This window comes from Caretta caretta, chromosome 10 (assembly GCF_965140235.1).
Source record: "Caretta caretta isolate rCarCar2 chromosome 10, rCarCar1.hap1, whole genome shotgun sequence".
NCBI classification, from domain to species: Eukaryota; Metazoa; Chordata; order Testudines; family Cheloniidae; genus Caretta; species Caretta caretta.
The window spans coordinates 71155820-71171069 of record NC_134215.1 but is presented as its reverse complement, the minus strand read 5'-3'; the positions used below and the strand labels follow the sequence as shown (position 1 = coordinate 71171069).

At 47.5% G+C, this 15250-nt stretch overlaps 1 protein-coding gene across 8 annotated transcripts in view; it reads right to left on the bottom strand.

Moving 5' to 3' along the window:
* NTRK3 (neurotrophic receptor tyrosine kinase 3) overlaps positions 1–15250 on the bottom strand; it is a 333051-nt gene that overhangs the window by 53463 nt on the left and 264338 nt on the right. For all 8 annotated transcript variants that reach the window (XM_075133170.1, XM_048865819.2, XM_048865820.2 and 5 more), the window contains 3 exons: positions 14643–14773; positions 9469–9641; positions 1225–1468 (listed from right to left, as the gene is read on the bottom strand). In XM_075133170.1, coding sequence (XP_074989271.1) covers positions 1225–1468; positions 9469–9641; positions 14643–14773 — 548 coding nt within the window. The remainder of the gene's footprint in view (positions 1–1224; positions 1469–9468; positions 9642–14642; positions 14774–15250) is intronic.

The following is a 15250-nucleotide window of genomic DNA, read 5'->3' as shown; positions in this document are numbered from 1 at the left end:
CACCTTGGCCACTGCTCAGTCGCTCTGTTGAGAGCTTTCCCCTGTCCATCTCCACCCTCCATCCCCCCACAAGGTAGCTCCTGCCTCAAGTTGTTTTAAAACAATGTGGCCATGGGTCACTCTGTCCCAAGGTGACAGAAATCAGGTGGAGCTCCAGCAGCCAGCTATATAGAACCAGACCCCTATGTTACAATCTGAAAGGAACCAAACCCAGAACATTCCCGACAGCAACAGCTTCCACTTCTTATCCTGAAAGACTCTTTTTTTGTGGAGGACAGGGTGCTGAATCCTCTATAGTATTCCCCCAAAGGAAAACCAATTTTCCACAGCTGAGGAGTACTGGGGAGAGCTTCCTTCAGAGCTCATCAGTAAAGCTCATGCATTAGCCAGATGGGGCACTGCAGAGCAACACAGGGTTGTGTGTAAGGACACAGGAATGTGTAAGTATAAATCCCAGAAGATAAGGCTAGAAAGGAGCATCTGGGTCATTGAGTCGAGCGCCAGCATCTAGTGCACAATTATTCTCTGCACTAAACCCAGGTATTTATTTTCTAGTCTCCTATTGAACTTCTCTAATGACGGGGCTTGAGCAACCTACATTGGCAAATTACTCCATTGTCTAAATAATGTCCCTGTTGAAAGACAGTCCTGAGGTCAAACCTAAATTGCCTATTATTTCCTCTCCCATATTTTATGCAGTTATCAGTCATTATTTCAGTTGCCTTTTCTCTATATTAAATTTCTTTAACCACACTCTGCAGATCACGGCCTCCAATCCTTTAATCAGCTTTGTCACCCTCCTTGGGATTCTCTTTAATGCATCAGTGTCTTTTTTTTTAAATAAAGAGAGGAATCCAAAACTGTACATTGTGTGTGTGTGTGTGTGCATCAGAGAGAGAAAGAGCTGAATATGTAAAAGATTAAGTGAATGTGTATAAGTGCATGAGTGTGCATTTGTGTCTGAGTTATAAATGTGTAGGGGGGTGTAGGTGAGAAGGACAGAGGGTACTGATGTGTGGGTGTGTGCATGCGTGGGTGTGCACACCAGTATGTGCAAGGATGTGAGTCATGGGCAGCTGCATGAGTATGTGTTTCAGGGTTCATGAGAGCACAGGGGAAGGAATGAACAAGTGTGTAAGTTTAGTTTTGGTAGCTGACTGACTGCAACATTTCCTAGCCTCCCTCTGCTCTGCCCTTCAGACTCTGTTGCTGGAGCTGCCTTACCCTGTAGTAATCAGTGCTGTAGACATCTCTTGACATCCCAAAGTCTCCGATCTTCACGAGCAGGTTGGCTCCGACCAAGCAGTTCCTGGTTGCCAGGTCTCTGTGGACGAAGTGCTGGGAAGCAAGGTACACCATTCCAGAGGCAATCTGGCTAGCGATGTGCAGCATCTGGGACAGCCCCAGCTCCCCCTTGGCCTGTCGAGGCTGCCCATCCACCAGGATCATAGCATCTGGGCCATGCGCCCTGCAGGGGAAAGAGCAAAGAGCACAGAAGTGGGTATCTAAACAACCAGGTGGCAGGGATCTCAAACCATCTCCATTCATCCTGGAGTCAGGGCATTGGGCCCCAACTCTGAGACCTTCCCAGTGCACTGGGATGATTGGCCTCTATGCACAGATATATTGGAAAGACAGAACCAAAACAAACATGAACACCCTCAAGATCCGGAAGTTCAGTTCAGTTAACTTTGCCCCCCATAAAACCTTCTCCAAATATTTAGAGATCTCCCTTTCTTCCAATCCCATCATTCCCTGGCTCCCCAGCAGCCTCCCTCTCCCCAAACAGGTTGCCCTTTTCCCACCAAACTCCATTCCACCAGCCCCCACTATGTCCTCTGCTCCTGGTGACGTTCCACTGAGTGAGAGGGGTCTCTGCTAGGCTTCAGATGTCACATGCTCCTGGGCTTCCCCAGGTCAGAACCCCAACTCTAACCCTGAGGCAGCCCTGGAATCTGTAAGCGTGGACAGGAGCTGAAGGTGGCAGGCAGAGGCAATGCATGGGAGTATGTGTGTGAATTGCAGGGTCACATGCCCTCCCAGAGTTGCTAGCAGGGATTAGACCCTGAAAAGTCAGGGGAAATCCTGGGCAGCACAAGGTGTACGTATAAGAAACTAGTGCATTCTAGGTTTGGACTCAAGGTCAGCCTCCTTGCTGCCCTGCCCACCCAGTTCCCCTCACATACTAAGCCTGTCTTTGCCACACTATCTCCACCGTGATGTCTCTCCCCTGCTGGAGTTCACCCTCTGGTTGCCTGTGTGGAGGTGGAATAGGAAAAACATTCATATTTAGGGAAAAAGCAAGAGATTTTTCTGTGATCTTCTTCCTCCTGACTAGATACAGAACAACATTTCCTCTGGGGCTTTTCTACCACTCTCTTCAAAATGATTCTTGGCATTTCATCAAGCAAATTGAAACTGCATATACGGAGCTGTACCTCCTTCCCTGCATGGGGCTAAACATCCCCACAAGAGCAGAACTGTTTATCTCCTTTTCTTAAATGCTTGGCTGGGCTCTAGGATGAACACTGGGATTAGAGTCCAGATATTTCGGGTTCAGCTGATTCCGTTTTTCAGATGCCACTTCTTCAAATGTCTATTGCCTTCCTGCCACCACAAATACAACCCTAAAGCTCCCCTACAAGACAGCAGGAGCAGCTCTGAAAGGGAAGGTGAACTCTACACGTGGCACTAGGGAGCAAGGAGTGCTGCAGACAGAGGTGGAGACGTTGCAGAGAGCTGGAGGTAGAAATGCTGCAGAGAGCACAGGGCTAGGGTTGGAGGAGCTGGGCTGGGGGGTAGAAATGTCACAGAGATTATGGAGCTAGTTGTAAAGAGCAGGTGGGTTGATGAGACAAGCTGTGCGCTGAGAGAACTTGTTAGGGAATGCTGCAGAGTGCAAGAGGGGATTACTGAAGACAGTATATAAGATGAATGATTGATGTCTTATTTAAACATCCTAAAGCCTGTTTTATACCAGGAAAATTAACTGTTGTTGACAACAGATGTCAGCAGTCAGTGGAGCTGAGCTGGTGCTGAGTACGGCTGAGCGACAAACATACACCAGAACAAACCACAGTGTCTGAAACAGTGAAGAACACAGCTGGCCATGGTCTGCACTTGCAGTTGGACCCTGCTCGTCAAGGTTCGACTGTGGCTGACACCTGTTGTCAACAACGAGTAATATTTCTGGTGTAGAACAGGTCTGGAAGCGAGCAACGTGTTGTTGATAGATTGCTGGAGATTCTTGTTTGATCTGCAGCTCATTCCAACTCCAAACAGACCAAGAGGCACCAAGGAAATCTCTCTTTCCGTCTAGGTAAGGAACACAGGACAAGTTCAAAACATATCAGCTGCTCAAGGTCAACCTCAGAGGGGTGCACAGTTGCCCTCAACCAGCTAACACTTTTGTAAAAGTGGGACACCCTGTTTACACTAGTGTCTAAATTAGTTAAAACCTTTTAAAATGCAACCTAGTCTAGACAGGCCCTTCCTTACTCCCTGTAGCTGGGATGGTCCCAGAGGAGGTAGCGTCAACAGGCTAATGCCATTAGTGTAAGTGACGAGTGTGCATCGTTCGGTGGAGAAGGCTGCAGAGAGCATGAGAAGACAGGTTAGTCTGTCACTTTCTCAGAGAGTAGGGATAATGCAGTTTACTAAAGATTGTAAAACTGGGCAGATTCTCAGTCCATCAGAGGGGTTTGTTCTTTGGGGATAAAACACTGCAGTTCGTACGATGGACATTTGTGTCAGCATGAGGCAGAAATCCCGTCTTCAATGAGCACTGTCTCTTTTTGCCCCTCGCTGTTTGGACACTAGAGATGTTAAAATTATACTACTATGACTTGTTTTTTGGTAATGGATAGCATGTATGTTTGTTCCTTCTTTCTTCATAATCAAAAGGCTACACAAACTTCCAAGATACAATTTGTCTGTGAGCAGGGAGCAAGTCTGGAGTATTTAATAAAAGAGGAAAATTAAAGATGACTGCAAATAGGGGTTTACTATGCAATTGTTTAAGTAACCTTAACTCTAGCTGTTGTTACCACTGACGCTCTGATTTTACAAACATGCATAATCAAACGTCGAAGAAACAATTGCCTCTGAGCAGGGAGCAAGTCTGGAGACTTTAATAAAAGGGGGAAATTAAAGGTGACTGCAAATAGGGGTTTACAATGGAATTGTTTAAGTAACCTTAACTCTAGCTGTTGCTGCCACCCAAGCTCTGAGTTTAACACACACGCTCGCTCACTCTGTCCTTCTCCATGGCTAGATAGAGAGGGAGACACATGTGCCGTAAACATCGAGAGAAAGAGAATATTTGAACACCACAGAAATGCAGAGCAGCCACCAATGGTATGAGCACAGCAGGGGCTCTGTAACCTTGCCTTGCATAGCAGCTCTAGTGAACTCCCAGGCTCCCTAGTAAGTCAGCCCTGGAGACCCCCTGCTCCCTGGAGAGGGATGTTTACACTTCTCCCTGACAGGCTCTTTTGGAGGGAGCTGCCATTTCAATGCTGGCCTTTTATCAGCCAGGACACTGCAATTTGCAGCAGGCCTTTTTGTATTTCCTGATGGGCCTGACACGTCTGATCTGCCGCCACCAGTGACGAGAGGAGCAGCCAGGCTGCATGAGGGCTGGGAATGAAGTATGAAGAGAGACCACCCTGTGGCACTCAATCCCCAGTCCAGCTGGCAGGTGTAAATTGAAATGACTCCCCTTGCCACATAGGTCACCTTTATTGTTCAGTGTTTTCTCTGAGAGGCCCTGTGCGGCATAATAAAAACTGGGGGACTTTTATTTGTGATGCTTATCTGTGGGAAGTCCAGGCTAAAGTGAGCCCTCTCCCCTTTTACTGCTTTTTCAATGTCTATTGAAATGTGTAGTTAAACTTGAACAAGTTCATTTGATTATCTCCTGAAAGCAGCCCCCGCCCCTCTGGCTCTGGGAGCAGTGCTGGGTGAAGTATGCCAAAGAAAACTTCTGCATGCCTCCTGCAGGGTGAATGCCCAAAGCAAGGAATGCACCAGAGTGGACAGTGCTATGTCTGCATGGGTTATGTCGCTCAGGAGTGTGGCTAATTCACACCCTTGAGCGACATAACGTAAGCTGTAGTGTAGCCATGGCCTAATACCTGGGACCAGCACAGCTACAACAGTACTCCCAAGGGCTTCAGAGACTGGTCCACATTCAGCCCCAGGCTAACCTGGGGTAATATCTGCTGAAGTCACTGGTAGTTAGGCCCTCTCATGCCAGGGCTAATTCCTAACCAGCACTGATGTGTGGCCACCACTGGTGTGGCATGTAGCAGCTGCTTCACAGCACACAATAACACTGCACAAGAAGTTAAGGAAGGCAGCAAAGAAGCAAAGCAAAAGAAGGACCTTGAAGCTGATGGGTGAAATTAAAGAAGAATGTTATTATCCTTGCTGAGCTTTTGACAGTGTCTGGGAGTGAACTCCCCTTTTTGAGGGAATGCACTGGGGATTTTAAGTGACACAAGTGTCCAGGGCCTGGGCTTTGTGCCCTGCCTGAAAGATGGCACCTCCCACAGCATCGTTTCAGCAAAGGGAGGCATGGCGGGTCCCTGTTCCAGTCCCGTCAGAGGCTCCTCTGCAGCAAGCAAAAGAGAGGCCCTATTTATCTGATGTAAAGACCTTTATGCCTAAGGAGACCTGACTCCAGCTCCCTGCCCAGCACCTCTGGGCTGGCTACACAAAGGACCCAGTGTACGCACACCAGCAACAGCACAGGGATCAATTCATGGCTCTGCCTGAACTCACTGCCCAAGGGAGAGAGGTTCGGTCTGGCAGCCTCCCTTTCCCGGGGCTGCCCTCTCTCTACCTCGTCCCCTTTGTGAGGATTGCAGCAGTGCTGCATTAGTGAATCAGGCTCAGGGGGTTCATGCTCTCTCTGAACACCCTGAGCTTTGTGGGGTGTTCCCTTGGCCCAGGTGTCTCTTGGAGCCCTCCTGTCCCAATAACTAGGCTGGTGTCTCGTCCCATCACTAGTAAAAAAGGGTCTGGGGTGTATCAGGGATGTGAGGGCAGCTACTGGTTTTCCAGAGTGTCCACTCTGCCCACCACATAACTCCCCAGAGTAGGAGGCCCGGGGATGACCACAGCATGAGGGGGAAAAGTATCCAAAAGGTGTATGGCTGTAATGCCTGGGACTACTGGGTAATCCAGAGATTGGACTCCATCACATGGAGCCAGGGCAGTGGGGCATAATACGGTAATGAGACAAAGACCCTCCCTAATAGGTTATTCCAGAGAGCCCACTGGGTACCCAGGCACTCCTCAACCATGGGTTATCTCACTTAATGAGGCAAATTGTGGCTTGACTCCAATACAACCCTGGAAGCGTGAGGGTGAAATAGCTCCAAGGCCTTCGTCTGGAGTATGAATGTCTGTGTCAAGCCAGGCCCCAGAGCTCTGGCAGCGGAAAGGCTTAACAAGGAATGGCTTTGTCACTCTGCAGTGTCCAGCTGGCCTGTTCTGGAGCATTCTGTTTGGTGAGGTCAATTAAAGGAGATGCCAAAATGGTACAATAGGGTATGACTCACCTGCAATATGTGCCTAGTCCTAAGGAGGACAAGGCTTACAACCTTTTTTTTTTTTTTTTTTTTGGCCAGGGAATGGTGTCTCCATTTCATCTAAGAGCAGATGGATTTTCTCCTTTTCTATTAAGTACCTCAAGTACTTGGTCTCTCATGCTTTTCTCTGGGCTGGCTTCCTTCAGCAACACACTGTCCTACAGGTTGTATCTGCACTCCGAACTAAAAGAAGGACCACCTCACCCAAATAGGCAGCTACATGCTCACAGTGATGGCAGGAAGAGGTGGTCTAATAACTGCTGGAAGGTGGTGGGGTGCCACACAAGGCATGGTAGTGAAATGGGAGAGCCCCGGGGTGGGGAAGGCTGGCTTCTCTTTGGATTTGGCTGTGAAGGGGACCTGCCAATGCCTCTTTGGTATGTCTAATAAATTGATGTATTGTGTTGTTCCTAACTTGTCAACCAGCTCTTCCCGCTAGGGCATGGGGTAGGGATTGACCTGGGAAATCCCATGCAGTTTCCTGAAGTCTGCACACAACCGCCCAGACACCTCTGGCTTGGGGACCAAAATGCTGGGGCTGCCCCCCAAGGACTGTGAAACGCCTATGTCATAAATATAAAGGGAAGGGTAAACCCCTTTGAAATCCCTCCTGGCCAGGGGAAAGCTCCTCTCACCTGTAAAGGGTTAAGAAGCTAAAGGTAACCTTGCTGGCACCTGACCAAAATGACCAATGAGGAGACAAGATACTTTCAAAAGCTGGGAGGAGGGAGAGAAACAAAGGGTCTGTGTCTGTCTGTATGCTGCTTTTGCCAGGGACAGAACAGGAATGGAGTCTTAGAACTTTTAGTAAGTAATCTAACTAGGCATGTGTTAGATTATGATTCCTTTAAATGGCTGAGAAAAGAATTGTGCTGAATAGAATAACTATTTCTGTCTATGTATCTTTTTTGTAACTTAAGGTTTTGCCTAGAGGGGTTCTCTTATGTTTTTGAATCTAATTACCCTGTAAGATATCTACCATCCTGATTTTACAGGGGGGATTTCTTTATTTCTATTTACTTCTATTTTTTATTAAAAGTCTTCTTGTAAAAAACTGAATGCTTTTTCATTGTTCTCAGATCCAAGGGTTTGGGTCTGTGGTCACCTATGCAAATTGGTGAGGCTTTTTATCCAACATTTCCCAGGAAAGGGGGGGTGCAAGTGTTGGGAGGATTGTTCATTGTTCTTAAGATCCAAGGGTCTGGGTCTGTAGTCACCTAGGCAAATTGGTGAGGCTTTTTACCAAACCTTGTCCAGGAAGTGGGGTGCAAGGTTTTGGGAAGTATTTTGGGGGGAAAGACGCGTCCAAACAGCTCTTCCCCAGTAACCAGTATTAGTTTGGTGGTGGTAGCGGCCAGTCCAAGGACAACGGGGGGAATATTTTGTACCTTGGGGAAGTTTTGACCTAAGCTGGTAAAGATAAGCTTAGGAGGGTTTTTTCATGCAGGTCCCCACATCTGTACCCTAGAGTTCAGAGTGGGGGAGGAACCTTGACAGCCTACATCAGTGCGAGAGCCCCCTTGCAGAGCTCTGGGGGGAGGTGAACCTTTCAAGAGCCATTCCCAGAGCCTCATGCATGCAGGACACTTGTTTAACAACCCAAACCTTTAGGGAAGGATTTGTTTTTCCTGGTCAGAAATCGATTGCACCAGTGGAACAATAATCTCCGTGAACAGGAGAGCCCCAGCTCTAGCACTGACATCATGTTCAGCTCCTCACTCCTAATGCAATTATGCTCGTGCTTAGCAGTCAAAACACAAAAATATCAAGGGTCCAATTTTCTAAATACTTGGAAATAAAGCTAGTAATTATTTCAAGAGGTAAGCGCCACTCCACTCACAGTACAAGTTTTAGAGCATGATTTCTGCATCACAGGAGACTAGCATCAGACACATTTGCTGTATGCTCCACACCACTCAGAGATTTGAAACAGGGCTACGTTAACGCAAACTGAAACCTTTTTGTTCACACCAGGAGGGTCTACACAGGGCAGGCAGAGCACCCCTCAAATCACACCCCTCTAATACGCTTTCCCATGCTGCATATAGACAAGCCCTGAGGGACAGTGTATATGAAAGAGCTACATTCTGGCAATGAAATGCTTACAAGATGATGGGCTGGTGTTTTAATCTCTACCACTCTAGAGGCAGGTGAGACAATGACTGTAAGGGGCCCAGCCTACAATAGCACCTAATTCCCCTAGGATTAGGGACCTCTGACCAGAATTAGTGACCAAAGCCCCAGTGTTTGGGTCCAGTGGGCACCCCAAAAATCAGATCTCTGGATCTAGAAAGGGGAGCTGGAAATCTCAGAGGATCTCTAACCACTGGCGCCAGCCAGGTCAGACATCCTGAAAGTACAGCTTCTCTAGGGTAGTGTTGTTGTATTTTTACTCCTGGCCCCACCAGGATTCTGAGGTGGGTGATGTGCAAAACAAAATGCATGGCAGCAGAATGATAACCTCATTTTTACAATCCAGAGGAAGTGTTCAGGGGGGTCGGTTCAGTCTTTGGCTTTGCTTGGCATGGGAATTTCACAGCTGCTGAAAGGTGTGGGTTTGCCAGCCCTGCAGACCTTTATCCATAGCATTCCCAGGCTGCCTCCTGTCTCAAACCTGCTTTGACCAGATGGAAGCCCTTTAGGGATAAGGAAGAAGTCCAGTCTGCATGGCTCTCTGTGGAGAGCGCTGACCCCCTGTCTGCTGGAAGCTGGACTGAGAATGGCTGACTCATGTTATCCAGGCAGTCAAGTAGTCACTGAACAGTAACGACTTTTGGTCCCTACTGGCTTGGTCTGGATTCAGAGCAGTGACCCAGAGGAGGAAGGTTCTGTGGCCCCTGCCCTGCCATCTCAGCAGTCAGCTCACGCTTACCTCAGGAACTTATTCAGGTCCCCATGCTTCATGTATTCAAAGACCATGATGAGAGGGTCCCCATCACCGCAGACCCCATAGAACTTGACAATGTGCTCATGCTGCAGGTTGGTGAGCAGCTCTGCCTCCCTCTGGAAATCCTTGCGGGCTGCCAAAGTGGGGTCTTTCAGAGCCTGGAAGAGGGGAGCATGCAAACAGAATTGGGAGGGTGTGAGTCAGAAGGACCAGGCCTGGCCTTTCCGCGCTGGACTCTTGGGGGTAGAGGATTCTGCAGAGTGATATTGCCTGTTACGCGAGGATCTCAAAGCACTTTACAAATAGGAATGAATTAGGCCTCATAGCCCCACTGTGAGACAAACCAGGTTCATTATCCCCATTTTACTGATGGAGAAACAGTGAGTTGTCCAAGGCCACAAAGTGAGTCAGTGGCAGAGCTGGGAACAGAATCCTGTAGTGCCAGCTCCAGGTTTATGCTCTAACTGCTGCACTGAGCTACCCTCCTCCTGAAACCCAACCTGGGATGACATTGAGGGGGGCACCCGAGACTGGCTGGGGGGAAGAGACTGGATAGCGCTGCCTGAATCTGCTGAGTAAATCTGGAGAGAGAACAGATGGGAAGAGAAGGAAGCTAGAGGAACTTACATGTGGGCCGGAGATCTTTTGGGATAGTTTATAGGAGCTGCCCTCTTGCATTAAGTGTACTGTTCCTAACCCTTCAATATGGTTTGGGTTTGGTTTGAACATGGGACAAGGCCGAAGACTGTTTGGATTTTAGGAGGAGTAGCTTGCCTTCCCTACCATTAAACTACAGTGTCTTACCAGCAGGTGCTAGAAATGTCACAGATCTCTTCACTTTCCTGCGACAAGGAGAGACAACCCACTCCTTTCCCACTAAACACCTAATAGTTTGGGGGCTTTGTTGTGGGACCCATCACAGAGTTCCCGGTCTTCTCACAGTGCTGTCCAAGGGGCCTTTACTCCCTACCTATGTGCCTCAGCCATACTCTGGAGGCACCTCCTGAGGGAGTTGGCAAAGGTGGTATGGCTCCATGGCACCATTCAGCTCTGCTGAGTTTGAGCTGCGGCGACTGCCACTAGGCTGGAGTTTCTTCCTATGTGGACAGCAGCCCACTTGGCAATAGAGCTCATTCCCCAACTCATTTCACAGAGAGCAGCAAACAGCCCTCAAAGGGTAATAGATTCCCATTATTACAAACTTGGGCAGGATTTCAACTGGTGACCTAGGGGCGAAAGGCTCAGTATCTCATTATTACTCAGCTCCTGAGCCAGCCAGCCCCCTCTAGCTGTCTTTTCTTTTGAAATAGCTGACTACACCGCCTTTCTTCTGAAGACGGATTTGCCGGGCTGTGCAGTTATTGTGAGGATTTTTCAAAATGCCTCTGAAGGACACTGTCAAATCTTTCCTCATAATTTTTAAAATCATGTTTTTATTCCCTGCTGTTTATAACAGCTCCCTGAGAGATTGATGCTGAAATCTGTATCCTTAGCAAAAATGTCTCCTTTAGCACATTTGAGCACATCGGTTTGCTGTTGTTATAGGGTAGCATTGGGCAGCATGCACACACTTGTTATTGTAGGGTGCTAGGAGGACTTGACTGCACATACTTCCTGAGAATACTGTAAGGTTCCTTGTGAGTGCAGGGCTCTACACACTGTTTATTATTTTACAGTTGCTTATGGAGGTTGGTTTGGACACTGCTTTGTTATTATTGCAGGGTAATTTGTGAGGGCTGCCTTTAATTTGGAAAAAAGAGCCCAGAAGTTTTGGGAGAATCATCACAAATGCCATGGACTGTGAACATTCACGCATCAAAAAAAAGAAACTGATCAGATTTAATACCCCTTGATCATAACAGTATCCTTTGAAATTATTTCTTCTTGGGTGCTCACCCTATCAGGACGTCTGCTGTCTGCTTACCGATCTCTTGTCTGTGTAATGATGTCACTGGAGTTACCACAAACCCCAGTCCTTCTCTTGTCAGTCTGTAAACTGATCTGGTCACCCCACTGATTGGGGACCAAAGATGAGACCCTGCTCATCTTACTCATGCCTGGAATTCAAAGGCACAAATAGCAAGAGGAAGGTCGGCAGAACTTGGTTGTAAATGATGCACTGGAAGAATGTTCAGCATTTAGGAAGCTCCTTCTCATTTGCTGTGTCTTGAGGGAGTGGATCTATGGAGTGAGATGCTGAAAATAAACCCAGTCTGTCCTGCAGCTTTGTCAGGCTAGACGCTAAGCTTACCAAAGTGGCAAGTGCTCTTCTCCCACGTGCTTTTTCCTCTGAACTGATCTCTACAGGTTATTATCCGAGCACGAGGCCATTCCTCTTTGTTCCTTCCCCTGCCCTACACCCGCTCGACACATTGTATAATTTCATTTTAATTCTCTGCCCTCAAGGGATAGCCACCTAGAGATATTTAGATGGATGACAGTTACACTGTGCAGATGGCAAAACATCCATCCTCATCTCAGGCACCTGATTATTTTTAGTCATTTAATATCTTTATAGTATGGCTGCTACACCCTTCCAGGAAAATAGCTCCCCTCCCTCCTCAGTCATCCTTTTCCCACCTTATATTTGGACCTGATATTTCAGGTACAATGACTTTTAAGTTCCCTGAATACACCGTTGATTCTACACGGTAATGGGAATATAGATGTTAAAGGAACATTGTTACGTTTGCAAAGGCAAGCATTTAAAAGTCAGAAAATGTAGACGTTGGAAGATGTATAGTGAATGAGGCAGAATAGAAGAGGAAAGAGAGGGGTCTCATGGTTAAGGCTGTTGAATGCTGCCTGGGAGAAGAACTGCCTTCTACCTCTGCTTCTGCTTCTTCTGGATGCTGGGCAAGTCACTTAAACCTAACTTTACGCAGGTGGTCCCTGTGAGTGCCTCATTTTTCTCATGCCTGACCTGAGACTCTGGGCACTGAGTTGCAGCTTTCTCAGCTACAGCTACAACTGAAGTCAATAGGAGTTGTGCTTTGCATGCAATACTCTGGTTCCAGAGCTTTGCAAACAAAAGGTCATCTGCATTTTTTAGCATGGGCAAAACAATGCATTTTCCCTAACCTCATTCCTGGACACAGCTGAATCATTTTGGTTGAAATTTTCCAAAAAAAAAAATAAAATTCAGCCTGAAGCAGACACCCAGCATTGGAATCTTCAGCCTAAATGGTTAAAAGCTGGGAAAGGTATTAGCAACTGAAAACAGGATCTTACAATAGGAAGGATCGGACAACCTTAATAACGGGCCGTGCTACCAGTCCCCGCCTGTAATAAATGCCAGCCAGTTCTCAGGAGGCTGAGTCTGTGTGCGCTTGCAAGATCTCCAAGAAAACCCAGGTGCTGCAAGTTGTACTGATGCTCCAGGAGGTGGTACTCTTCCATCTAACCCACAACGGAACAAATGCCAGTGCAGGCTTACGGGGTGTGATGCTGCTGGGGGTAGGTTTTTGGATACGAAACAGGAAGCCTTGGTCACTTACAGTAATTAAAGACCCTCAGGTACTTTGTAAAGGAGGACTGTTGTTAAGCTCTGCCGGTCTGGGCTCAGATTTTGCATAACTACCTAAATGTGCTCCCTAAATTCCCCTTGTGGCTTCAACTGGTTACATTATTCTTCCTCGTCCTTGTGCGTCGGATGTCAAACAGCTGTTGTGTTGCATATTGAAGCTGGGTGCATTTCAGAGGTGGTGAAGTCAGTCTTGTGTAAAATACTTTGTGACCATGACAAAAGGCATTCTGGAGATATAAGTCTGTAACAACAATTAGTGGGAAATAGTCGAGATAACACTACCGCCTACAAGCAAATGGAACTCAGTCGAGCCCTAAGAATCATAGAATCATCATAGAATATCAGAGTTGGAAGGGACCTCAGGAGGTCATCTAGTCCAACCCCCTGCTCAAAGCAGGACCAGTCCCCAGTGTTTGCCCCAGATCCCTAAATGGCCCCCTCAAGGATTGAACTCAGAACCCTGGGTTTAGCAGGCCAATGCTCAAACCACTGAGCTGTCCTTCCCCCCCCCCAAGAGATTGTGGATGCATTGTTTATATGCCATAAAGGGATGGATGTAGTTGAGAGGCAGGCACAAGACGGGGAACAAGGTTCACATCATGACACAAGCCACACTCTCAGATAATTAATCATGTGTGTAGTTACTCTATACATCTCTGTAGCATGGGGCGAAAGGGTGGCACCTTGCAGTTCAGGACCAGAACATACCAGGAAAAGTGAGCTTAAAAAAATGTCTTCAAAGGTTCATTAAAACAACGTTCTCTTTGGGAACCAGTTGTCTCTGGACTTCTGGAGAGACAGATGGTATTTTTTCTTTGTAGGGTATCAGTTCAAATTCAAAACCACTTACAATGATTTACATGGCCGCAGTTACCACAGTGGATTATGATGTATCTGCCAACTGGTGCCACTTGATATGAAAGCACACTTATCCACTAAGCAGACTCCTCCACCCGAGGCCTGGACTTGCTGTGCAAACATGTCCTGAGTCTCTCAAAAGGACCCTTAAGGGGTGTACACAGCAGCTGATTGAGACAGCAGAAGCCATGCTGAGCTGGCCTCTGTTGGAAGTCCTTTAGCTTGGAGTTGTGTGACCAGGCTGGTAGAAGCAGATCTCAGCTGGAAGTGGTCCTTCGAGGATCTTGCAGATCATCCCAGAAAACTGTATTTCTGTGGGTTTTTTGTGTTTGTGTTTTGGATTTGTGTGTGTGTGTGTGTTGCTGAGGCCTCTTTGCTTCAGCGTCTCATGTACAGTTGCAGCAAAAGATAAAACAAAAGGCTGAGCAAAAGGAGGGGGGAGGAGGGCCCCCAGTCTCTCAGAGAGGGCAGGTGAATTCCATACATTGTTTTTGCAGCTGCATGTCAGCTTTAGCTTCCAGACCAGTGCAGTGCAGCTTCTGCTCGGTGCCTCGTGGCCAGATCAACAGGAAAGGAAAGGAGGTTTTGGCATTGGTGAGAATAAATTACCTTGAAGCAAAAAGCTGAAACGTTATGTGACTAAGTGGATTTACCACAATCTACTGCATCTGACAAACCTTCCCCACCTATCCTATCCTTCCCACACAGTATCAACCAGCTATACCTTGCTGTTCAGCCTCCACTACATTCTGCTCCATGCTCTCTTGAGATTTACCTTCACTGCCACCAGCATCTTGTCCTTGGTGGGGCTAAGGTTGTAGCACTCGGCCAAGAACACCTTCCCGAAGGCACCTTCTCCCAGTTCCCTCTTCAGAACGATGTCTCTCCTCTTAATATGCTGAACATCTGCAGAGAATGGGTTGATGGGGAGGGAAGAATGAATCCAGGTTAATGCAGGGAAGGGACAACGAGTTACATTTCTAGTGCTTTACAAGCTCTCTCCCTTTTCACATGCACCCCTACAGGGGATGCAGACTTGCAGAGTGGAGCTAGAGCTGCGCAAAATATCAGCAAGGAAAGCACCTCAAAGTCATTCGGTTTTCGCTAAAACTCACAGCAGGTTTAACAGGAGGTTCCCTAAGGTTCAGGAATCTTTCAGCTGAATCTCCCATGCTGTTCTGGGTCTGTTTGGAACCAAGCTGGACATACGTTCTGGCACCACATTCATTACATGTTTCAGTTTCACATGGTTTTGATGCCAGACCAGGTGAAATCTGAGGGTTTCGAGTGAGTTTTGCATAGAGACTTTGGGTTGGTTTAAACTCCAAAGCTCAAGAGAGATATTTGGGTGCCTGACCCCGGTGGGTCAAAATGAGGGAAATG